General features: G+C 54.1%; 9 protein-coding genes across 9 annotated transcripts; 5 read left to right on the top strand and 4 right to left on the bottom strand.

The window, feature by feature from the left end:
• Positions 1–5501: 5501 nt before the first annotated feature.
• On the bottom strand, positions 5502–6834 carry J4E90_011014 (uncharacterized protein; the record flags this gene model as incomplete). The annotated part of the gene is made up of 5 exons (XM_051440526.1): positions 5502–5733; positions 5783–6250; positions 6297–6434; positions 6482–6563; positions 6627–6834. 5 exons carry the CDS (start codon positions 6832–6834, stop codon positions 5502–5504), a joined length of 1128 nt encoding a protein of 375 aa, XP_051285606.1.
• Positions 6835–7835: 1001 nt separating this feature from the next.
• J4E90_011013 (uncharacterized protein) lies at positions 7836–9109 on the top strand (the record flags this gene model as incomplete). Its single annotated transcript, XM_051440525.1, has 3 exons — positions 7836–7944; positions 7991–8029; positions 8079–9109. 3 exons carry the CDS (start codon positions 7836–7838, stop codon positions 9107–9109), a joined length of 1179 nt encoding a protein of 392 aa, XP_051285605.1.
• A 1011-nt stretch (positions 9110–10120) lies between these two features.
• Positions 10121–11221, bottom strand: SHO1 (Transmembrane osmosensor; the record flags this gene model as incomplete). Its single annotated transcript, XM_051440524.1, has 4 exons — positions 10121–10645; positions 10694–10816; positions 10868–11023; positions 11081–11221. 4 exons carry the CDS (start codon positions 11219–11221, stop codon positions 10121–10123), a joined length of 945 nt encoding a protein of 314 aa, XP_051285604.1.
• A 1842-nt stretch (positions 11222–13063) lies between these two features.
• Positions 13064–13778, bottom strand: J4E90_011011 (uncharacterized protein; the record flags this gene model as incomplete). Its single annotated transcript, XM_051440523.1, has 2 exons — positions 13064–13530; positions 13577–13778. The coding sequence occupies 2 exons, from the start codon at positions 13776–13778 to the stop codon at positions 13064–13066; spliced, it is 669 nt and encodes a 222-aa protein (XP_051285603.1).
• Positions 13779–14073: 295 nt separating this feature from the next.
• J4E90_011010 (uncharacterized protein) lies at positions 14074–15723 on the top strand (the record flags this gene model as incomplete). Its single annotated transcript, XM_051440522.1, has 4 exons — positions 14074–14156; positions 14207–14286; positions 14336–14690; positions 14739–15723. 4 exons carry the CDS (start codon positions 14074–14076, stop codon positions 15721–15723), a joined length of 1503 nt encoding a protein of 500 aa, XP_051285602.1.
• A 661-nt stretch (positions 15724–16384) lies between these two features.
• On the bottom strand, positions 16385–16963 carry CYT21 (Ribosomal protein S16, mitochondrial; the record flags this gene model as incomplete). Its single annotated transcript, XM_051440521.1, has 2 exons — positions 16385–16727; positions 16887–16963. 2 exons carry the CDS (start codon positions 16961–16963, stop codon positions 16385–16387), a joined length of 420 nt encoding a protein of 139 aa, XP_051285601.1.
• Positions 16964–17459: 496 nt separating this feature from the next.
• J4E90_011008 (uncharacterized protein) lies at positions 17460–18210 on the top strand (the record flags this gene model as incomplete). The annotated part of the gene is made up of 3 exons (XM_051440520.1): positions 17460–17526; positions 17574–17734; positions 17782–18210. The coding sequence occupies 3 exons, from the start codon at positions 17460–17462 to the stop codon at positions 18208–18210; spliced, it is 657 nt and encodes a 218-aa protein (XP_051285600.1).
• A 420-nt stretch (positions 18211–18630) lies between these two features.
• J4E90_011007 (uncharacterized protein) lies at positions 18631–23162 on the top strand (the record flags this gene model as incomplete). The annotated part of the gene is made up of 5 exons (XM_051440519.1): positions 18631–20114; positions 20167–20447; positions 21746–21990; positions 22039–22521; positions 22572–23162. 5 exons carry the CDS (start codon positions 18631–18633, stop codon positions 23160–23162), a joined length of 3084 nt encoding a protein of 1027 aa, XP_051285599.1.
• An 805-nt stretch (positions 23163–23967) lies between these two features.
• J4E90_011006 (uncharacterized protein) lies at positions 23968–24383 on the top strand (the record flags this gene model as incomplete). Its single annotated transcript, XM_051440518.1, has 2 exons — positions 23968–23998; positions 24058–24383. Coding segments are annotated over 2 exons (357 nt in total), but the record flags the coding sequence as incomplete, so codon positions are not given.
• Positions 24384–24997: the final 614 nt, after the last annotated feature.

Raw genomic sequence — 24997 nt, 5'->3', positions numbered from 1 at the left:
ATTTGTTGTGGTAGTAGAGTGTTTGGCCCCATGCGATGAGGGTGAGACTGGCGAAAGCTTGAGGTTGGAATTGGAGGGCGAAGTTGAAGTTCTAATCACACGTAAATAAAAGGTAAGACGGAGTGCGCGGTGGGTGTTAGCATACCTGAACAATCGCGTATACACCAAACGGTACGCCGCCTGCATCCTGTGGTTAGCTGAGTCGACCAGGTTCGTTCATGTGGGGTGTCGCACAAATTGACCAGAGTATCAGCATGGTGCCTGGGAGGCCTTCAGTGCTCTTTCGCCGCCAGTTGGTCCATATTCTTCGGCAAAGTCAGCAACCCGTCATTTGCGATGCTGATATGTGTGACACTTACTGTGGGATGATTTGGATACACCAGCAGCTGCATTCGGACCTTTGTTAGCAAGTGCTTCGTGGGGTCAAGGGCTTGACGTGGGGTTGCATACACTTTACTCAAGTTAGCATAGTCATTAGCCACGAAACGTTCGGAGGTACTCACCAGTGCCGAGCGTCTAGAGAACGAGATCGCATGTCAGTATCATGACTCAAGTCAAAAACGTGGGTGGGGCAGAGAAACCTACACCAAGGATATTCGCAGCCTAGCGTTTGGGGTCAGTATGTTGGAGCTGTATGCGATATTGATGGTACTACTCACGGGTGGTATCGAAACTTGCGGTCTGTCCATGGCTTTGGAAGAGTACTCTCACTACGTCTTGGATGATAAGAAGTGGTGAAGAGGTGTAAAGCTCAGTGCGTGGGAAGATGGATGATGGTGAAAAGAGAGGCCCAGGTGAGACAAGATGTACGATTAAGAAGCCAACTAAAAGGAAGTGTAGAGATGTGAGTTTACGTGATCTGGTGGCGTTTCACGTCGCACCAGGTGTAGTATGTACTATCGCTCTGGTACCTGGTTCGAGTAAAGGAGGAAGAAGTAGTTAAACGACTTCACCAATGGTAGGATGAGGAAGCGGGAGGGTTGTACAAAAGAAAGTTTCCAACTAATGACAGAGCAGTCGGTTACGCCAGCACCGGCACCCAGGTGAAGGCGAAAGTGGTACCCGCTCACACCAGGCAACATGTTGTGCGTGATGACGGAACTGTCAGAGGGTCCCATTTTACTAGCTCTACCGCCGCAGTCGCGTGCAAGAATAAGTCGGCTGGTCATACCATTGCACAATGGCCTTGGATAGAACGATTTAGACTAGGCAGCTAGTGAGATTTCAGCTTTCGGGGAAGTCATGCCCCTGCTCCCGGCGCTGAAGAGCGACTCCGTTCAGACTCGGTAAGAGGTGAGTGGCTGAGCTAGCGTATACAGGGATACTTTTCCTTCCCCAGCCGATCTGCAATCCGATTGGCGAGTCTAGACTTTTCGCTGAACGCATCTATCCTCATATGAGGAAATGGGTCCACTCCATCTCGATGCAGACGTTGAAGGGGGTGGGTGACGAAAGCCCCGGTATTGCATGCATACAAGGCTCAGTCGGATGCTGGGTCCCTGCATTGAGCGACGAAGAAAGAACATGGTGGCCACTTGGTAAACCCAATCGCTCACAGCCGGGACAGTTCTGTAGACTACGGAGTAATGCACATCGAAGAGGGTAAAGTTAATCTGCATCCAATGAATAACCTTGTAGATGTATTTCCGGATGTGGTCGTGCGTAGACTACCGCCGCGCTCCAAGCGGCTCACGCGAACATCAATCCTGACTGGCCTCAAGGACAGTCCGTCAATCTTCGTTTTGATGAGGTGACTTCGATCCTCCGGTGAGCTCGGCGAGCGCGTGCCCGGCTACTGTGCATTGCTGCACACTGACGGACGTTCCTGAAAACTCTGAAGGTGGGTAGCTGACGTGCGGTTGGCGGCTGTGTTGAGACCTGCATCACCTGGCATTCCCGAACCACGCCGGTGGGACCCCGCCTGCATAAGATGGCGTCAACCGGATTTATGATTCGATCCTGTATACAGTACAACTGGATTCAGCTAGTAGGAGGCTCTGCTTTCCCCATCCGAGCGTGTGTCTAGTCCTCGGTTCCTGGCGCCTCGCAGCAGTCTGCAGTAGCTGATGATGAATAAGTGGTGGCCGACATGTAAGGTCAACTAGCCAGCTACTACACGCTCAACGCTGTTGCAGACGCGGCACAAAAGGAGTGCACATGCTGCACTGCTGAGTAGCACAGCCGAGAAGGCGTGTCGCGAGGGACGATAGAGTTCGCAGCTTTCGCGGCAGCTGATAAGCAGTGGGTCGTTAGTAGCCAGCTGAACCGGCAAATCGCCGCCTCGGTCCCAAAGAATATTTTGAGTCATTGCGTCGACATCCGAACATAATAACGACAGCCGCGCACTGCGCGGTTATGATGATAATGGTTGTACATCTCCAGCCGGATCAGGTCAAAAAGTGGAACCGTTGGGAAAAGGTGGGGTTAGGGGCGTGCGCCATGCACGCAAGCCAGAGAACCAAACGCTCTACCGATCGACGAACTTCGGTTCATACGTTTCATACACAAAGCTGTCGGTTATGTATGCCGGTCGAGAACACATTCTTTGCGCTGAATTCCGCGTGTACGAGGAGGAGATAACGCGTCGACTTTGTGTTGGCACTTGGTACGTGTGAAGGTTCCCCGCCGCCGTTGCCGCCACTTGGCTGTGGCGTTTATTCGATCCAGGACCACATGCAGGATTGTTCCTGGGACGGCATTGCATAATAGACCAGGACGTCTGCGTGTCTCACGCATCTGCACGCTTTCACCTCGCCTCAATGATACCATCTTCTGCGAAAACGAACGAAGGAATCCATATCGGGGCGATCTCCGGCATGATGCAGCGACGGTTAGCCATATTCGCATCGGCTGCACCCATCTGTATTGATGACTGGCACCGAGACGTGGACGGATAGTTGCGCTTCGGCTTTGCTCCTGGACCCACACGAGATAGAGTACCGGCCGGGCGTACTCCGTTCAATGAAGCCAATGTCATCGAGCCACGAGTCTGACATCCTGACCATCCTGGGATCTGAACGGTGAAGAGACGCATAGAACATGGCGTGCAGAGTCGGCGACGTTCGGTATGCCGATGTCGCATACGAGGATGTGCAAGCGGACCGACGCTGAAAGGGTCTGATACCGGGTTGTTCATGTCTGGCTGAGGGATTTGTCAAAGATCATCTATCTTGAGGGCATCGTGGTCCGATACGCAAGGGAAGCATCAGAGGCCAGACCAGATGAATCTGGCGAGAAGCGGGCCGATATACCCACTGTGTGGGGAGCACGCCAGTCCCTGGAGCATCTTGGGATCTGAAGACGTACGTTCGGCCAGGTTTTAGGCCGTTGACGTGATCAGGATCGACATGTTTAAACTGGCAGGAGATGACTGGACGAGTATGACCCGAGGCTTGCCTTGATCAATGTCGAAGCTCTGATACGTGCCTACTTTCGCGTTCGCTTTGCCGCTGTGCTGTGGTTTTGTTAATCCGCGATGCACCAGGGATAAAGCCAGTATAACGCTAATGGACGGCAGGCTAACCCCTGATTTATCCCGACCTTCAAACGTAAAAGCCATGAATCTCAGTAGATAGGGTGCCGTTCCGACGAGCACGGGCGACTCTTGATCGTTTAGTGTGCGGCCGTATATGATGACTACTGCAGTGAGTTCTATTGAAACCCATTGTTATGGTCATTAACATCATGTTTTCGCCATGATCGTCTCATCCGCTGGCAGATCCTTCCATGAGAATGATGCCTGATGTCGTCTTGTGCGCGATGTGACCGGTGAGTAGTTCTGCAAGACTAGAAGCCGACGGGAAAAGCATGAGAGTAAGGCGCATCGGCACTTGCAGAGTAGACCGATCAGACAGGATGGAATGGGTCGAAACGATCCGCTACCATGACGTGCAGTATTTGACCGGTGCGGGAAGATCGCTTGGTGGACGAAAGACCTGGGGTAAAGGCCTAGAGCTGACTGCAGTAGTTGCTTCTTGCGGTCTTCTCCGTGACAAGTCTGTCGGCAAACGCGGAGGCGAGGTATATTCACACTGCAGGATATACTCGGAATATGTTGAGGTGTCTCCGCAGTCAATCCCGACGTGAAAGTTTCGACAGCTAGCATACGAGAGGCCCTATCATCGTCCACCTTGAGACACCAGACCCATAGGCCAGATTGCAATTCGCGCATGCGGAATCAGTATGGGGTGTATGATGTATGCAAGAGCTGCAGGAAATCTTGTCATTGGCTCTTGATGGGGCCAGTATACTCGCTGAGTCTGGGCGTAAAGTGAATGGCTTCGTTCTCGCATCGCAGTGTTCACTAAGATCGACCAGCAAGACAGCGATCATCGCAACGAAGTCTTTTGGTGTCGTCTGTATCGTCAGTTGTGCCCTCATCACCCTCACTCTTCTCTGTGCCATTGCCATTTATTGGATGAGTGCGTGACGTTTGCTTCGCTGGCTTCCTTCACGTGACTGATGCTTGATCAGACTCAACCCATTGGACGTAAGAAGAGTATCGCCAGCGCTATCGTAGCGGCTGCAAACTGTTAGGGCGAGAGGGAGAAGCAGATGTGGACCAGGTATTCAGGGTGCAGTAGAGAGTCCGTATGAATGGAACCGTGTATCGAGCGTGTGTGCCCATTCGACGCAGTAGGTTACTGCTATACTTGCCACTGCCGCCAGCTCCAAAATGCGCGTCTCGCGGTGCCGGCCTCAAATGCTGCTCGCTTGAGCATACCATCTCGTCAACCTGAACGTGCGGTGAGAATCTGCCGGGCCAGGGTGGACGGCATTCGCGAGACTGATCGGTGAAGAAACAGCAAGCTAATCTAGCGTATTTTGGGTATACAAAACGTTGGCGATGTGGCGTAAGTCGACAGTTGTGGTGTCGTAAGTGTACATGAAGGCGCACGAACAAAGCAAGTGTGGGCGTTGTGTTGAGGAGACGAGAAGAGATGTGATCGTCGATGGATTAGAGGCCCCCAGCATGCGCGATCGTGGAGTGAGTGACATTGTGTGGAAGGCGCGCTCCTCACACTCAGAATTGGCAGTCACGAAAGGAAGGAGCAAAACCGCGAGATACTCAATCACACACTAAGAAAGCACAATTGACAAACAAAATTTATGACCACCGGGGTGATATTAGAATGTTAATTACTACTTCCTACATGAAGGACCAAAAGGCGGGGGAATAAGTATCGAAAAAGCTAAGAAAACATACGAGAAGCAGTGTCATGTCGAGGACAGTGTAACCACAGACGTGATCCAAGGGAGCTATCACTGTCGGCTAAAAGATGGAAGGCCCCCAAATAAGAAGAAATGAAGCCCGGCATCCGACCATGTCCCTTCCGTGTCGGCATTGCACAAGCCACCTATTACAAACGCCCGCAGCTGTGATGATCAATACACCTTTTGACGACTCGATGGTTTCCCGTGGCAAGCGCGCTACCCGTGCTTGACCAAGACCGCAGGAGATGCAACAGCCGGATCCTGAAAGCGAGGTGTGTTGGCGTCATCTAAGCCTCGTCTGCGTCGTGGTCTTGCAGTTGGCCGCTCTGTTCCCTGTTCATGCGGGCCTCGATCTCCTTCAGCTGGCTCTCGCGGGCCAGGAGCTCCTGCCGCTTCTCGTTGATCTCGCGCTGGACCTTGACTTCGATCTCGCGCAGCTTCTCCTCTTCGCGTCGCAGTTGCTCCTCCTTCAAGCGCACTGACTGGCTGGCAAGATCCTCGGGGTTCATCGACGAGTCACTGTAGGATGTTAGTACTGATATTATAGTAGAGCGGGGACAAAACTTACGCAGCAGCACCACCTTCGACACTCTTACTAAGCTTCTCGGTACGGTAGTTCTCGTATAGGAAGTCATGCGTAATCTCCTTGAGATCGGCAAGATGGCTGTGGAGGAGGGCGCTTCGCACAGCCAGGAAGTCGGAGTGGCGGGGGTTGTCGACCTCGACGATACCCCAGGGGTATTGGCGTGCCCGTACCCGTCGGCCGTTGATCTCAACAATGTCCTCGGATCCAACGATGGCGAAGGGCATCAGGCCGCGGAGCTCGGCGTTCTCCTCGACGGTGTCCTCGTCGTCCTCCTCGATATCGTAGGGGAAGTTGTACACGGGGATGCGGTAGTGCTCAATGTCCTCCATGACAAGCTTCTTCGACTCGGCGAGCTCGGCGGGTGTGAGGGAGTCAGCCTTGCCGATGACGGGGATGACGTTGCAGCGGGGTGAGAGGCGCTTCATAAGCTCAATGTCGAGTTCACGGAGACTTTCGCGTGTTAGCTGGAGCTGGCAGAGGAGATCGGCATACATACCCGTGACCGGTGGGTGTAATGAAGTAGAGCAGGACATGTACACGGTCGTCGCGGAATCGGGGGTTACGCTTAATACGCGATTCCTCTGCGAGAATGCCGTCGTACTGTCGCTCGAGGTAGCCGACGATCTCTGAGAAGCTGCGGAGGGTAAGCGTGGGTTGTGGTAAGTCCTAGAAGATGCCTACCTGGCCTCGTTGTCGATCTGGTCTCCGAATCCGGGTGTGTCGACAATGGTGAGCGAGATGCGGGTGCCCTCCTCGTCGAGTTCTAATGTTTGTTAGCAGCCGCACGCGATGATGATAGCCATTGGTCCTTATCAGGGCGACGTACCGACTGTGATGGGCTTGATCTTGACGCCCTCCTCGACGTGTGCCGTTGTTGGATCGTCGACCTCCTTGTGTCCGAGCACCTGCTTGCCGCAGAGGGTGTTGACAAAGGTCGTCCGGCCGGTACCAGAGGCACCACAGACCATCAGACAGAACTGGATACCCTTCTTGACATTCTTCTTTCTGCGCGTCTTGTTAAGCGCCTGAGACATTGTTAGCGGGTGTGGTCAATGGCAGGTGGTGTGGTGGTGGGTAGGGCGGCATTGTGGCCTGAGGGAGACGTGGTGTTGGGGAGCGTCGTACCGAAGACATGATGAACTCGGGGGCGGTGAATGTGATGGGTGTGGTGGATGGGCGGGGTGCACACGCAATGGAGACAATTTAGCGATGAGGCGAGACTGCTTGGGGGTGAGACGGGGGCGTATGTCTGTGGTGTGGTGTTGGAGCGGTGTCGTCGTGGAAATTTGGGGACGTTGGCAGCTACTCCCTGCGCGATGCAAAGGGGCTCGCTAGCGGGAAACACCCCGGTCGCAGTCTCGTTCTTGGCGCGACCACCTGGCGCGACTGATTTCGGCAAGATGTACAACACGAGTGATTGCGAATTGACATTGATCACGAATTGTATTGCGAGTATGTGTAGTTGGCAAGCACAACGCGTTGGTGCTTTTCCAATGTCTGCGCGCTGTTCTGCCCGGTAGCAGTATTCAGCGGGGTACTTTATCAGGGTCTCGAAGCTCAACATTATAACTTGAAATGGAAAGTTAGAGAATCCCATCACTCACGTGCGGCTCTGCGCGGGAGGTGGTAGTAATTCTCCGGTCATAGCAATGGGATTGATGGTGCCCAAAAGCATCGTTGCTCATCCATCAGGTCCTCAAGTCGCGCTTGCCCTAGATGGCTAGCGCCGGGAGAGCTCAGGTGGATCCCGTGGGCGTGACCGAGCTCTTGGAGGAGCCGTGGACCCTCGATATCGCTATCAACCAACCCTCTCGCAGCTATTCACTCTCGCCTTGCCTCAGTCGCTGCTGATAAAATGGGCCTAGCATACTTTCATACACCGCGATAACGCTGTCGGCGCCGTTTGCTGGCCACTTTAAGTCCGAAGTATCTCAGCACAGCGCTCCACCCACCTCCGCACTGCACTTAAGACGCCCCACTTGAGCAGTCGAAACAACCTCCCGTACAAACATCCGCTCTATTCGCTGCGCCCAGCATGAACACCCGGCCCATTCTAGACTCGGATGCCGGGCCCTTTGTGCTCTCGGCATCCTTCAACGCCGACTGTTCGCACTTCTCGGTAGCCCTGGAGAACGGGTTTCGCGGTATGACGCGCGCATACATCTTGAAGGCCCCTGCTAACACCTCCAGTATTCTCGTCTTCAACATGCGAAGAGAAGATTTCCAGAGGTAGCACCCTATCCTAAATACCGACCACATCCCACTAACACCCCCACAGAAGTCGGCGGCGGCATCGGCTGCGCAGAGATGCTCGGCAACAAGAGTTACATCGCCCTGGTCGGAGGAGGGAAGCAGCCCAAGTACCCCCAGAACAAGGTACCTCCTGAGGACCCCGACTGGAGCGTCAACGACACTGACATCATCTACGAGGTCCAAATCTGGAACGACAAAACCGAGCGCTTCACCACATCTACCGAGTTCAAGACGCCCGTCCAGCGCGTGCGCCTCTCGCAGTCACACATGATCGTCGCGCTGCTCAACTCGATATGCATATACAAGATGAAGGTGCCGCCGGTCAAATCGGCGGAGTACGAGACCGTCAATAACCCGTTCGGGCTGTGTGAGCTGGGCACGAGCATCGTCGCATTTCCAGGAAGGGCGGCGGGCCAGGTCAAGATCTACGATCTCAACACAGGCAATGTGAGTATCATACCCGCTCACGAAAGCCCGTTGCGCGCAATCGGCATAAGCAGGAACGGCGACCTCATCGCAACAGCCAGCGAGAAGGGCACTATCATCCGACTATGGTCCTTCCCGTCCTGCACGAAACTAGCAGAGCTCCGCCGAGGCGTCGACCCCGCTGCTGTCTTCTCCCTCGCCTTCTCCCCCGACGGCTCGACCCTCGCCGTGACATCCGATAAATCCAGCCTCCACATCTACGACCTCGTAACCGCGACAAATGCCTCTTCACAAGCCGATCCGTCGCAGCACAAGTATGGTATCTTGTCCAAGATCCCTGGTTTGCCCCGCGCGTTTTCAGATATATATCCTACGGCTACGGCCAAGTTCGAAATGGGTGACGAGCCTACCACTTGGGGTCCACACGGTAGGTCCGCTACTCTGAGTGCAGGTATTCCGGGTGTGCCGGGCGGCCGACCGACCAAGGGGCTCATCGGATGGCTCGACGATGAGACTATCCTTGTTCTCGGCGCTGGGTATGATGCGCGATGGGAGCGGTTCCGTATGGGCCCGGATGACAGTGGGAAGAAATGTCTTGTCCCTAATGGATGGAGGCGGTATATTATTTAGAGGCTTGTATGGCCGAGTATGAGACGGATTATCGCTCGAGGGTCATGGTTCTTATTGACCGTCGAGGAGATTTATGTACGGATACGGCGTTCTGAGGCTTGGATATAACAAGGCGTTGGTTGCATCTCCTTGGACAGGCGTTTAGATACCCAATCTTATTCTCTTACTATAAACTAAGGAATCCTCACTTGCTAAACTATTTTAACATGCGGACAGGTGAAAGCATGGTCTTCACGCAGAAAGTAAAGCACGCACATTTTGATGAGTTCAGTCAAGTTTGCATTCTTTACTCCTCTCTCTCTTGTTGCTTCTATACAATCTTCATTTCCTCCACACAATCGCTAATCGCTAATCGCTAATTTTCCCGCTACTTGTTGCGCGCTGAAAAATACCCGGCTTGCTGAGGCTAATGCATACACCCACTTATCTCCTCTGTCTCAATTTCATGAGATACAACCACGAAAACTACCCTCTCACATGCCGAAAAACACCCATTGCTCTGCTTTCACATTGGAAGCCGATGAACTCAACGCAAAAACAGAGATACATAAAATACATGACAAGAAGGCTAGGCAAGAAGGGTAGACGGTTTCAACATACTCACAGCTCGTGTGAAGTGAATAGAGCAGAAGAAAGGTTCAAAGAGTAAAACGAACAAAAGATTTAGAATTACTCTGATTTGAATGTAGAAGCGAAGGAAAAACAAAAGACAAAAACGGGAAACTTTGGGTATCGTGCAGAAAGGTATGGTAGCCACAGTAACACCCGTGTGCGCAACTTTCTGTGTTGCACGGTGTCAAATATCCAATCGCCCTAAAACACCCACATAAATTCTCTCCTTTCCAGCTCCGCGTTGGCTGTCGAAGCGAGCACCCTTCAGAAGATGTAGCTGTGCACATGGAAGTGTAGAGTAGAAAGTTGACAAGGCAAGGAAACATTCGTGGCAGGGTCGTAAAGAAGGGTTTGGTGTAAGAGAACCAGTCTCTCCGCGCCCTTTCTCTTCTTCTTCTCTTATAACAAGATGAGATAGTTGCTGGGCGCGATACCCGTCTCGCCGTTTGGTTTCTTAGCCTGCCACCACCGTCCGCTCACGTCCGAGACTTCGAGGATGTCGTGTTTTTGGAAGCTGATCTCATTCGCGTCATCCGGGTTGGCTTCGTAGCTGTAAATAGCCTTGGCGCGGTACGGGTACTCGATGGAAGCTTCTTGCTGGTTGTTTGCGTCGTCGTTTGTGGGAGTCGAGACGTTGTTGTTCATGCCGCCGAACTGGGGGGCTGAGCTGTTGCGGCCGTTTGCGCCGACGGGACCGCCGGGGTAGCCGGAGACGGGCGACGAGGTTTCGAAACCGTTTAGTTGGGCGGATGTGTACATTTGCGGCGGGATGTTGGCGGTTTGGGTTTCGGGCCGGTTGGTGTAACCGTTGGAGATGGGGCGGGATGAGCGCGAGCCGGGGTGCTCCTTGTGCAGGGCGTAGGAGTCGACGAAGGCGCGGTGGCTGGCTTGCGGTTGCGATCCGTAGTAGAAGATCCAGACGATCTGGGCATGTTAGTTGGGACTGGTGGGGGGCGTGCTGGCATGACTTACGGCAATCATGGAGAGGAGGATGTAGCCGGCAGCCGCGGCTTCAAAGGGAGCGACGGGCGAGTAGACGAGCGAGTTGACGGATGAGGTGGTGAAGACCAGGCCGGCGGCAAGGAAGCCCACGATCTGCTGGAATTAGCAAGTGCGTTCGCGTGGTAGGCAGTGACGGCTACTCACTGCGACATGGTACGTCCTCTCCGCATCCGAGGCGACCGTAACGGTGACGCCCGCAATGCAGAAGAACATGAAGACGAGCGTCCACCAGGCGAAGTTGGGGAAGCCGCCGTGGATGGCTGATATTATGGAGCTGACAAAGGCGATGACCCAGGCGAGCTGTATACCACGTTAGCGACCAGATCCCGCGACTGCCGCGTACTCCGGGCTACTCACAATGCCAATCGATATCGTGGCCAGCGCAAAGGGATCCCCGATGATGCGGCTCATGCTGAAGCCCTGGGACCTCTGGCCGTAGCCTCCGTTTTCCATTTTGCGTAGTGAAGGAGAGCCGCCCAGCGAGCCGTAAGCGGGCATGTGTTGGTGGAAGCGGCGGGGAAAGGGGCGATTAAGCTATGCTGTCGCGGGCGCAGGAAGAGCAGGAAGAGCGGGAAAGAGCGTGGGTGCCCGATGCGGTATTATGGGTGAATGTCGAGAGTCAAAGAGTGTTGTGGGCGTTGGGCCAGTATATCGGCGCGTTGGTGGAGTTGTGCAGGGCAGCGAACGGTGCACAGGGCGCGAGCAGCGGGAGGCGGGCGTCCAGTGACCAGCAGTGTTGGTGGGCGCGCAAGGCTTCTGCGACTCTGGCGGCTGCGTGAAGTTGGATTATGGCAGCAGGCGGTGGGTGTCGAGGGAGGGTTACGGGCGAGGGCGGGAGCAGAGCGAGAGATGCGACGGTTTCACCTTGGGTTCCCAGTAGTTCTCGATTGGCCGCGCCGGCTGGAATGGCTAAGGGTTGTTCGGGGATTGCAGCGCTGCGGGTCCCACTTGTGCAGAGATTAAAATGGCACCGCGCCCGTCAGCCAAAGGCCTGGACAGCTGCACGCGCGTTTAGTGCATTAGTGCCTTTGGTGGCCGTCGAGCCGCCGTACACAGACAAAGTCTACTGTGTGTTTGCTGTGTTTACTTCGCTGTGCGCATCTCATCCACTGAGCCTTGAACAATGTCATCAGCTGTTCGCATCCATTAACCACACATTCACCATCCACTCTTCAATACGCCAAGCCAAGACGTGGCGCAACTAGTACTACCTAGGTACGTCGCTCAAAGGGATCCCAATACATGGCGACGCCTCATCATGCATCCTCGACTCGTCACTCAAGAACACCCCGAGAACCCTCCCACACACAGGACATCCCCGTCCGAAATGTGGTACTTTGATTAAATCGACAATCTACACCGCTGCTGTCATACACAACTGGTCTGACAGCTGCAATTCCACTGCACAAGTCTGGCTAATCTCATGTGCACCCTGCGTCGCCGTCAAGGCATGCCATCCACGTTTCCCCATGGCCTGTCTTGATTACCCATGGTAGCCGACACGTGCGCCGCGTCCATTTGCGGCTGAAGCTGTGTCTAGGCGCAGTAGTTCCCAGGCGAGCCAGGAAATTGACGTCCGGACCATTGTCGGCGCCATTACGCTTCGGGGCCCTGGGCCAGGTCACCAAGCTGACACGAGACGGTCATGAAACGCCGTGCTACGGCACCGAACCCTCCGCAGCCCTACAAAGTTGCTGAGACCCTCACTTGACCTCACTTTACATCATTCAGCAAGAAAAAGCTGGCGCTTACAAACTCTTTTCGTGTTTGAACTATCTGCGCCTGCTACCTGTGACATGGCAAAGCGTTTCCGGTCAGGGTGCAAAGGTCAATTGACGTACGTTACTGTACCACGCATCAATTTTCCCATGGCCGTCGTCATCATCGGGAAGTTTGTTTTGCAATATGTCACTTTCGGATGCTTGCTTGATCCGAGGCAACGCGTCGCTTTTGTAACATGCGCGACTCTGGATCGCTGCAACGATGGTGACACCGGTCCACATGCTCGCTGCTGATCTGGTCCACATGCCCCGCCCAGACTGCTGAGCCTCTATCAGATGTGCAAAACTAGAATGATGGTCGCGGGTACCGGCTGTGGCTGTGACGAGTGCGCCCAAGGTACATATGAAGCACCTGGCATCTGTCAGCCACGCCTTGAAACCGTCTGACGTCGGTATTTGCGCAACGCATAAAGTCCACGTACCGTCAACACAACGTGGTTGAGAAAATAGTAATGGACGTACGGTGTCTCAGCAGGCGATTGGTGCTTCTGCGCGGAGACTGATGGCACCGAGCGTGGCATTCTTGGTTCGGTGAACTGTTGCGTGATGCTGACAGTTCTCACAGCTCGTCCTCCTCAGATTCACTCTGCTCGCCCTCTTCTTCTTCGCGTGCCACGCCTTTTTCCTCCTCGGCAGGCCTTCTCCTATATTCCTCTCGCACAAGCGCTCTCAGGGCCTTCCTCAGCCTCTCGTCGTAGTCGACCCAGCATCTTCCTGCGCCAAGGAGCATGACCTGTTGGTACCGCTGATTCAGCAAGCCGTTCCTTTTCCGCAGCTCGGATATCTTCAGTGCTTGTTGTAGTTGGCGCTCTTCTGCTTCGGCAATACGCGGTCGCAACACAGCTAGCTTGGCGAAGCCATCGGCGGTGGGTATCTGCTGGTCTTCGAGAGCTTGGAGCTGTGACGCAGTTGTCGCGAAGCTTGTTGCGCGTTCGGTCACCAAGACAGCTTTCTGGGCGTTGTCGAGTGGTGGACCGTCATCGTTGTCGTCGTGTTGTGTCTTGAGGACATCTTTGTGCTTGCTCACTGGTGACGTTAGCCTCGAATAGTGAAGGAGATGAGGGCTGCGTACGTAAGTTGTTGGCCTCATCGAGTAGCGCAGTCTTGCCCGCCAGCTGCTGCAGTGACTGCTCGATCCTGTGTATGCGATCCGGGATGGTCTTTTGCTTGTCCTTGGTGTTGTCCTGCGGGCCGCCCAGGATATACTCCAGGCGATCCAACCGCGATTCCAGCAGTGAGAATGTGAACAGAACCGCTTCCTCGTATTCGTCCATGGTGGTGCTGAATTCGATGTTTATGTTCGCCCAGCCGTGTAAACGCGGGCGCGTACCTCGAGCGGAGCGGATGTTAATTTTAGCGGCCGCTGATAAGCCCCCGGGTTATGGGGCCTCGAGACCAGACGTCAGCGGAGCACTCCCGCCCTCGCTTTTCACTGCCAGCTCGAGCTCCCATAGCTCTGTCATCACATTCGCTTGCCTGTGCTCGTCATCGCAATATAGATAGCACCACCGCCAACCCGCAACGGATGAACGCGCAATAACACGAACCGCGCATTTCGCACCCCAGAGCATGGCTTCCTACTCCGCCATCGGCCCCGAGCCAACAGACGCAGACCCCATGACTTCGAGCACCGGGTCGCTGAGAGGGCGACGGTACGATAGCCTCGTATATCTCTTATCGGACTGAAAGCTGACCCAAGTAGGAGAGGCAGAGGGAAGCAGGACGTCGGATTCAAGGGCCAGGCGACATGGATCTCCAGTGTCATCAACCTGGCCAACACCAGTACGCCCATGCCAGCTACCCCACACGAGATCATGCTGACCGTCCACAGTCCTTGGTGCCGGCCTCCTCGCCATGCCCTCCGCGCTCTCCAAAATGGGCATCTTCCTCGGCATCTTCGTTATCGCATGGGCTGGCACGACCGCAGGCTTTGGCCTCTACCTCCAGACGCGATGCGCGCGCTACATCGACCGCGGACATGTATCTTTTGCGACGCTGTCTCAGATGACATACCCGAACCTGTCTATCATCTTCGACGCCGCTATCGCGGTCAAGTGCTTCGGCGTCGCCGTCAGCTATCTGATCATCATCGGAGATCTGATGCCGGGTGTGGTTCGAGGATTTGCGCCGGGCGCTGGAGACATCACCTTTCTGGTCGACAGGCAGTTCTGGATCACGGCATTCATGTAGGTGCTGGTTATGAAGTTCGGAGTGGTGTGTACTAACCAATCCAGGCTCATCGTCATTCCGCTGTCCTTCTTGCGCCGCCTGGACTCACTCAAGTACACCAGCGTGATTGCCCTCTTCTCGATCGCCTACCTCGTCATACTCGTCGTAGCCCACTTCCTCAAAGGCGACACGATAGCCGACCGCGGCAACGTCCGTGTCTTCGAATGGGCGGGCCCCGTCTCCGCACTCGCCGCCTTCCCCGTCATCGTCTTCGCCTACACATGCCACCAGAACATGTTCTCGATCCTGAACGAAATAGCCGACAACTCGCACTTCCAAACAACCACCGTCATCTTCGCTTCCATCGGAGGTGCATGCGGTCTGTACATCCTCACCGGTATCACAGGCTACCTATCCTACGGCGACAACATACACGGCAACATCGTATCCATGTACCCCACCGCCGCCGCCAGCACCATCGGCCGCCTCGCCATCGTCATCCTCGTCATGTTCTCCTACCCCCTCCAAATCCACCCCTGCCGCGCCAGCATCGACGCATGTCTAAAGTGGCGCCCCGGCGGCCGCAAACAAAGCGAAAGCAGCCCCTCACGAAACACACTCATGAACAACACGCCCAAGCCCGGCGCGCCCAAGAGCAGCGAGATGAGCGACCTCAAATTCGCAGTCATCTCCACCGTCCTCATCATCCTCTCCTTCATCACCGCCATGACCGTTTCTAGTCTGGAGAAAGTACTGGCGTATGTTGGAAGCACGGGTTCTACGACGATTTCCTTCATTCTACCCGGTTTGTTTTATTACAAGATTTCTGACCCAGAATCTTCACACCACCAACGTCTTGTCAAAGACGAAGACGACGAAGATGAGTATCAGAGTGGAGAGGCGGAGGGGTATGTTACGAGCGAGGGACATCTTAATCGTGATTTCAGAAGGGGCCTATTGCGTAATCTGGCGCTTGCTTTGAGCATTTACGGTGTTGTTGTTATGGTCGTTTGTCTCATTACGAATACCTTTTTGGTTGCGGCGCATTGAAGAGGTTTCGATCTTGTCGGGTTCGGGGAGATGGGTTGCATTTAGCGGGAGTTATTTGCTTGGGGGCTTATCAATTAGACTGGATGGATGGATGGCATGGGATGGCCCTGGTGTTGGAGTCAAGTCGATGATGGTGTCGACGGTCTTGTTGTATTCGAACGGGTTGTACAGGTATATGTGTAGCCTTGTGGTAGTTTGGAGCGAAATAGTAATCGTACCGCTCTTTTCCAGGACGTGTTCTCCTCATGACTTGTTATTCCGTTGGTCTTCCGAAGCGTTGCTAGAGAGTTCAAGGCCGCATATTCATGTTTGTTATATTGTTACAAGTTATACATTTCAGTTGTAGCCCTCGTGAGCTAGGATAGAAGACTAGAAATACCTTCCCTCATAATAGTCTCTTCCACGCTATGTCTTCGTGCGCTAATCCTCTTGTGCATACGCTCCTTGTTCAGAGCCAATTCCAGATCGATGTGTTGCGCATCTTTCGTTCCTTTTAGATCATCTTGAAAATCGTCTGGGTTGAAGCCTCGCACCGACACCCAGCCAATTGCTCTCGGAACGTTAAGCTCGAACGCTAATGTGTCCAACCACCTAGGGTTCGATCTTCCCCTCCCTTCGCCCTACGCACGTTGCCCGAGACCTTGCATCCACACTCAACACCCTAAGCAGCAGAAGCAGTCTCCGCCGTCCCCCCCTCCATATTCTCCACCACAGCCCGCGGCGCCCCTCCCTCTTGAATCAAACTCTTACTCGCACTCCCGCTCTTCACCACCATCCCCGCAATCTTACCCACCCTATACTGCGGCTCCAGAATCCCCACCATGGACAGCAACCGCCACGCCGTATCTGAGGGCTGGGCGCCGACACCGACCCAGTACCGCGCGCGCGATAGGTCCAGTTTGATGTCTTTCCACGGCCGGCCGTGGGTGTCGCCGGGTCGTGGGGGTTGGGGCTTTGGGTCGTAGGTGCCGAGGACTTCTAGGGGGCGGGAGTTGCGCGCTGTGCTGTAATTCTCTTCGTCAGCGAACTAATTTTGGCAATTGTATTTGGGCGATCATTTTGGGAATTGGAAGGCGGAGTAGGCATTTCGGTATGGGTATGTGCTGGTTGCAGTGTTTGCGGACTCCCGAGATGGGATTGTTGGATGGAATTGGGAGACGTACCGAGCGTGTGCTACGACGATGTTGTAGAAGGGGGAGTGCTTCTTGCCGAAGCGGGCGAGTCGGATTCTTAGGACCATTGTGTGGTGTTGTGGTATGGAGATGTTGCTGCTGCGACGACTGCGCGAGTGGAGCGGGCGGTTGGTTGGTGGTTTGGGTATATCTTTTTGCTCCGAGGATCTGCCGAGATACGTGGGCACGTGCGAGGTTGGTGTACTTTGAGTTGGAGAATGAACTGTGTATAATTAATAGTTTTTCGCAGAGGTGTGATTACTACTAAGTCGTGCCTCTTAGCTATGTAGAAGTCGAAGTTGATTATGCTGTGGTGATGTGCAATCGTTGTTGTGCTCACCTCATCGTCCTCGAGCAGTGATGTAATGGCAACACCATGTTGTTCACGAATATATCTTGTGACAACCATCTTTACTTGTACACCACGCGACCTTTCTGACTTGAAATCTGTACGATGGCTCTTCGAGTGAGTAGCCTTCGAAGATATTTGACTCGGTAATGACGACTGATCTCACTTCACAGACTCTCTCTGCCAAAAGCGCAGCTGCGCTTGACCAAGAGCTCATGTCCTCGGGCGCATTCTCCATCGACCAGTTAATGGAACTCGCAGGCCTTTCTGTTTCCCAAGCAGGTACGTTGGTACTTCATCGAATCAACTCCGTCAAGCTGACAATTCAGTCTTCAAATTACAACCCCTCAGCAAAGGCAAGCGCATCCTCGTAGCATGTGGCCCTGGCAACAACGGGGGTGATGGGTTAGTCGCAGCCCGTCATCTCTTCCACTACGGCTACCAACCTACGATCTACTACCCAAAACAGAGCAAGAATGAGCTCTATCAGGTGTGTAACTGCACTACCAAGGATTCACACAAACTTACACTCCATAGCGCCTCAAGAAACAACTCGAAGACCTCAAAGTGCCATTCACAGAAGACTTCACATCCGCACTCAAGCAAACCGACCATATCGTCGACGCCATCTTCGGCTTCAGTTTCTCCGGCGAAGTGCGCGAGCCATTCCCCAAAGTCATCGAAGCTCTAGCATCGACTTCCGTCCCTGTGCTCGCCGTCGATGCGCCATCATCGTGGGATATCGAGGACGGGCCTCAAGACTCTGGACCTGGCAAGGGCTTCATGCCACCAGCTCTCATCAGCTTGACTGCACCGAAGCCGCTGGTTAAGAAGTTCACTGGGAGACATTTCCTTGGTGGCAGGTTCTTGAGCCCCGAGATGGCGGATAAGTATAATCTTGATGTTCCGAAGTATGAGGGCTTGGATCAGGTGGTTGAGGTGCCGGTTGAGAGTGAGAAGCTGTAAAATATGGCCATCCATGCTCGTGATTATTATACAGAATAAACTACAATGTTGTTCGCGCATCACGACGCAAGGTCAAGGTGTTTTGGTACCTGCTTGATATGACACTAGCGTGGTTTCCCCGCAGAGCCGCGGTACGGCTAACAGCGGTCTTGAGATGTCATCCGAACCCCAGCTTCAACTGCGCTTCGGCAAACAACGAGGTCAATTTCTTTCGAATCGGAAGCCCGGAAACTTCTTGCTTCTCTTTGGTCTGCTTTTCTTTAGGCGGTATAATCGAGCTGTAACTTACCAACACGTCTCTCAATCTGCCACACCCTCAATCTCGCGTCGTGACTACGCGCAAAGCAACTTACCCCCGCATACACACAGAGGGCTATTTGGACAGCTGAGGCCACCCAAGCGCACATTTCTACAGCCAGAATGGTTCCAAGAGCGCCCTCAAGAGAGGCCTTGACCTTGCTCAAGCACTCTGTACGACCCTCAGTAGTTGTTCGGTCGCAAGCACAACGCTGCCTCCTCTCGTCTACATCGCGTCCTACGCTACCATCGCACACCCAATCGCAGGCCACAACCCAGACAGTTCGAAATACCGCAACCTTTACGCATTCCCACCATGCCGAAGCCGTCTCTGTGATCCCCACGAACGTCGACACGAGCAATGCAGACTTCAAAGAGAACAAGCGCCAGATGGACGAGGCAACCGAGGACCTTGTAAATCTGCACACGAAGATCGCCCAAGGTGGACCCCAGAAAGCTCGGGACAAGCACATACAGCGCGGCAAGATGCTGGTTAGAGACAGGATATCTGCACTGATTGACCCGGGCACGCCGTTCCTCGAACTGAGCCAGATGGCAGGTTACAACATGTACGGAGAGGATGATGTGCCTGCAGGTGGTATCGTCACTGGCATTGGCACAGTCAATGGTGTGCAATGCATGGTTGTCGCCAATGACGCTACAGTAAAGGGCGGCACATACTACCCAGTCACCGTGAAGAAGCATCTGCGAGCCCAGACGATCGCCCAGGAGAACCGGTTACCCTGCATCTACCTCGTCGACTCTGGAGGTGCGAACCTGCCCAACCAAGCAGATGTATTCCCGGATGTCAACCACTTTGGCCGTATCTTCTACAACCAAGCGCGCATGTCGGGCATGGGCATCCCGCAGATCAGTGTTGTTATGGGACCGTGTACCGCGGGTGGTGCCTATGTGCCTAGCATGAGCGACGAGAACATCATCGTGGAGAATCAGGGTCATATCTTCCTTGCCGGGCCACCGCTCGTCAAGGCAGCGACTGGTGAGGTCGTCTCAGCAGAAGACCTGGGCGGAGGCAAGCTTCACAGTGAGGTCTCTGGTGTAACAGACTACCTCGCAGTTGACGACGCACACGCACTTGTCCTTGCGCGGAGGAGCGTTGGCAACTTGAACTGGCACCGCAATCAGACTGTCACATCGCAGCCTACTTTCCAGGAGCCTCTCTACGACCCCCAGGAGCTTTCAGGCATCGTCGGTACCAATCTACGCCGTCAAATCCCCATTCACGAGATCATTGCACGTATCGTTGACGGTTCCTCTTTCGATGAGTTCAAGCCATTGTATGGCTCTACTCTGGTGACTGGTTTCGCAAAGATATACGGTCACCCCGTGGGCATCGTAGCCAACAACGGCATTCTCTTCAGCGAGAGCTCGCTCAAGGGCGCGCACTTTGTGCAGCTGTGCGGAAAGCGACACATCCCCCTCATCTTCCTCCAGAACATTTCAGGATTCATGGTCGGCCAGGACGCCGAGAAGGGCGGCATTGCAAAGAACGGCGCAAAGCTCGTAACAGCCGTGAGCTGTGTAGACGTACCCAAGTTCACAGTCGTCGTCGGATCTAGTGCTGGCGCTGGAAACTACGGCATGTGGTAAGTCTCCTTCTAGTTCCACCTCGACACAACATTGCTAACACAAGCACAGTGGCCGCGCGTACTCCCCCCGACTTATGTTCACCTGGCCCAACGCAAAGACGTCGGTCATGGGCGCAGAACAGCTCTCGTCCGTCATGGAAGCCGTGGGCAAGAAAGTGGATCCCGCGCTAAAGGCACGGATCGAGCACGAAAGTGAGGCCACGTTCGGGTCGGCAAGGCTATGGGACGATGGTATCATACCGCCGGAACATACACGGAGGGTGCTTGGCATGGGCCTGCAAATGGCGTGCGGTGGACAGAACAAGGGCGTGGAGAAGGAGAGCACTTGGGGTGTGTTTAGGATGTAAACGCAAAAAAGGCTTCGTAAGAGAACGCGTGCGATACGCGCGTCTCCTTGTTGCTGCTTAAAAGCATGATATTCGCGACCTTGACCAAGAATCTTTGGTGTTCCATTTTTTCTTGCCTGCTTGCTTGCCTTGCTTGCCTTAGGGCCTGGCCTAACTACCTGTGTACTAAGAATAGGGTCCATGACCGCCAATTTCCGGCATCCCCACACATTTGCACGGGAAGTGGCTTGGCAGAGGTCTTGGCAGTGAGCCGTCAAGACAGCTGGGCAGGCGGGTTCGGCCCTCAAGCACGCCTGTAAGCTTGCTTGGAAAACGCTTGTGTGAGACCGACGTTAACGTAGTTTGAAGATCAGGTTCACTCAGGCGCAGTTGATGGGTTCGGTTCACCACGTGAGAAACGAAACGAAGCGGAACGAGGAAAACAAACGGTCAAGTCAGGCCAAACAGCGCAAAGTCAGGCGCCTGCGCCACAAACATTCCCTGCAGGTGGGGCGCAGGCATGCGGAATCCGTTCCAGAGGTCCTAGAGTTTCAACGCGGATACCGGGCCCTGCTGCTGCGTTGCGCAAGATACACGCAGACAGCACCAACAGTGAGAGCGGGAATCTGTTGACTGTTCATGGCGTTCGTGGTGGTGTGGCGCCGTTCGCACCGGCGCTTGCGCTGTGAATTACAACTTGACCTGCCTTTCCTCGGCTTAGAGGGAACGCCAGCTGCATGATGATTAGATGCGGGCGGCGAATACGACCATGGGATTGCCAGGGTAGCCTATGGGGGCACAGGCCCGTGTGAATCCATCAAAGTTACCTTACCAGTGCCGCCATTCCGCTATTGCCTCGACGATCGCTCCCGCCTCTCTTTGTCACGTCCGTCATCAAACGCTGGACGCCTGTTTACCACTACCACTCACACTCGCTTTTCTGTCGCCGTTCCTCCGCTGCCACAACCTTCTCCGGTACCTGCCTCCTACTCCCTGGTCAACCTCACCACGCTGCTTGTTTGCTTGATCTTGCTTGATCTCCCTGATCTCGCTTCCTCCCCACTTGGTCTCACGCACTTGCGGGGTAGCCATTCGTTAGCATTGTTTTAGGCGCAAAGCACATGTCGAGATGAGGTTGTTCAGCCCTGCGCGAGCGCTAGCGGCGCTCTCTCTGCTGTCGACAGATGTTGTGCGACCCTTCACCCAGGCCATCGTGCTCGACCCCAATTCGGAGAGTAGGATACCCGTCGCCGTCGCATGGCTGTTATGCGCTTTGTAGCATGTACTGACTTGATCTCACAGCCTCTATCAACGATGTCTCCTCCCAGGTCGCCAAACAGCTCGTTGCGCAATATGCGACTATCGACGATAAGGGCATCCATGTGCTCGGTGGTTACCCGGGTATCCTATACGAACCCTACTACTGGTGGCAGGCGGGTGCCATGTTCGGTACCCTCCTCGACTACTGGCACTACACCGGCGACGATCAGTACAATGAGATGGTCCGCGAGGGACTGATACACCAATTTGGTGAGCATCAAGACCTGGTATGTATCCCTATGCGCTATCGCAAGGTCTGTCGCTAAGCTTTGTAGATGCCCTCCAACCAGTCCAAGAACGAAGGAAACGATGATCAAGTTTTCTGGGCTTTCTCCATGATCGCCGCCGCCGAATACAAACTCAAAGATCCTCCCTCAGACCAGCCCGGTTGGCTCGCTATGACGCAGTCCGTCTTCAACCAATTCGTCGGCCGCTACCAGAAGGAGGTGTCCGACGGCACTTGCGGCGGTGGCATGCGCTGGCAGATCTATCCGTGGCTTAATGGGTGGACGTATAAAAACACCGCATCCAACGGAGGACTGTTCCATCTCGGCGCCCGATTGGCCATGTACACGAAGAACGACACATATGCAAAGTGGGCGGAGAAGGCATTCGACTGGATGGCGAATAGTCCCATTCTGCCTGGCGATGGCCAAGTCTACGACGGAACCAGTATCAGCACGAACCCTCCATGCAGCGACGCCGATCAAACGCCCTGGACCTACAACTACGGAATCATGATTGCTGGAGCAGCATACGTAAGATAGGCAGTACTAAACTTACGATCACATGGCTAACCACGTCGCAGATGTACAACTACACCAACGGCGCCGACAAGTGGCGCAACGAACTCACCAAATTCATCAACAAAGTCGCCATCTTCTTCCCCGAAGACAAAGGCGGCGTCATGGTCGAGATCTGCGAAGCAAACATAGTTTGCGACGCGGACCAGGAATCCTTCAAAGCGTACCTCGCCCGCTGGCTCGGCATCACCATGCAAATGGCCCCCGAATTCACGCCCCAGATCATGCCCAAGCTGCAAAAGTCCGCCGTTGCTGCTGCGCAAACGTGCGAGGGTCCGTCTGACCACGGCGGCGGAAACCACCAGTGCGGTATGAGTTGGTGGAAGCAGGGCTGGGACAACATCAAAGGCGTGGGACCGCAGATGACAGCGCTCAACGTCATCAGTGTGTTGAATGCGCAGAGGGTGCCGCCGCCGTACTCACGCGATACCGGTGGTACTTCTGAAGGCAATCCCGGGTTAGGCTCTGGAAACGATGCCGACCGATTACCCAAGTTCCAATCCGAAATTACCACTGGGGATAAAGCGGGCGCGGCTATCCTCACTATCCTCATATTCGCTTTGTTCGTCGGTGGGTCGGTCTGGATATTGATGTAATGAGTGGGGTGGTGAAGAAGGCATGGAAGATGATGAAGATGATGGTGGTGCTTTTTGGTTAATACCCCATTGTTTGGATGCATGCTGGAATGCAGTATGATGGGATGACAACTGAGCTTCTTCGTATGAGGAAGGCTTTTTTCATGGCGTTGTTTTTTTTTAAATCCAGGGCGAATGGATCGGATCGGATGGGCTGGGATGGATTGGGAGATTTGTGTGTATATTTGCTATCTGAATGAAATGAAATATGGATGAGTATATTTACCATGTACGAAGACTGCTTTGTGAGAGGCGGTTCGGATCTCGGAGATGTGGTAGTGGAATGCTGTTAGTGCGGCGAGATGTTGATTGTGCGAGATGAGGTTTGGATACTCTGACGCGACCATGCTGGTGCTGGTGTGCAATTAGACAAAGCCTAGATGTCGAAGGATATCAGTCAAATTGGATGATCATGCGCGTCTATTGTTCAGGATCTGCAGTAGGTGAGAAGTACATTATCGTTTACGCTGCGGGTTAGTCATGTCTCTCGCGTTGAAGCTACGTGACCGTCTCAGCCGTAGGTTTGAAATAGGCAAGGTGTCTCGTGGGAAATCGCATCTCTGAATGTGCGTTACTCATGTGCGGTGGTGTCCCATCGTCGTGGTTCTAGAAACTACGTAGAAGATCGCATGACTGCCGGCTGTTTGCTGCGTATATGGTGTGTATATATACATTCATGCAATTTTGGAAATCAACATTTGAAAAGAGTAAACCGATCAACACCTCATTGATGCCTCTAAACGCCTTGGGCCCTGATGGCGAAAAGATGGCCGGGGAGCGAAAAGATCATTTTGAAGGTAAGAATGTGATAAGACGGCTATAGCCTCCATACAACTAACTCAACCCGTGACAATAGCCATGCGAGAGCGCGTCCCACGCTTCCTCTTCCGCGCCTTCGACGAATCCAGCGGCGGCGGCCGCGAGCGTTCCATCATCAACGCAACCGAGATCATGCCCCGAGGCTTCATGAACGGCCGGCAAGTCACTGGGTTCTACGAAAAACCGGAGAAGGAACTGCATGCCATGGCGCACGCCCACTTTTTGCAAGACGAGAACGTGCTTACTGAGTTCAGCTCTTGGGCAGCTTCTCTCCATACGGTTCTTTGCTATGCGTATACTTGTTCATTGTCATTGACAGACGTTCATGTTGCTGTGCTCGATCGCGAGAAACTGGATGGCGAGGTAAGAATCTGGTGGGTGCCGCATCTTTTGGATCCGGGTGAGTATCATGGCGAGCATGAGTATTTGGCGCATGGGTGTATCCGGGGGCCGGGGTATACGGCGGTGCCTTTTAAGCATCTGGCAAGCAATGAGCTTCACGCTGCCATCTTTCCTGAACTCACAGGTTGGGAGGATGGGGATCTCAACTTCGGCGACGGACTGAGAGATAAGATGTTTACTGATGAGTTGGTCGGATACTATGACTACCAGACTGAACGTATCAGGCGCATAGGCAAGTTGTTCAGAGACCTCGCTTTGCCGGTCATGCTCGCCTTGTTGACTTTGAGGCCGCGGTATCTCGCTGAAGCTTCTGTGCCTGTTAATGATGCGCCAATGGCGCAAGAGGATTTTGTGGGCTGGCTGATCACATCGCTGGATATTGAACTTCTTGATTTCGACCCCAGAGAGGAATCCTGGTGTCGGCCAGGGGTGGTTTACACACGCGAAGAAGGCGATTGGAAAGCTTATCCGGATGTTGAACAGTGGATCAAACTGCTTTGTATGGTCGGCCAGCGGCAGTCTGAACAAAGCGTAGAGGAGGAGAAGGGGGGGGGGGGGGGGGGGGGGGGGGTGTG

Source organism: Alternaria incomplexa (assembly GCF_024043165.1).
Source record: "Alternaria incomplexa strain BMP 0042 chromosome Unknown scaffold_34, whole genome shotgun sequence".
NCBI lineage: Eukaryota > Fungi > Ascomycota > Dothideomycetes > Pleosporales > Pleosporaceae > Alternaria > Alternaria incomplexa.
This window is presented reverse-complemented; position numbering and strand designations above follow the sequence as displayed.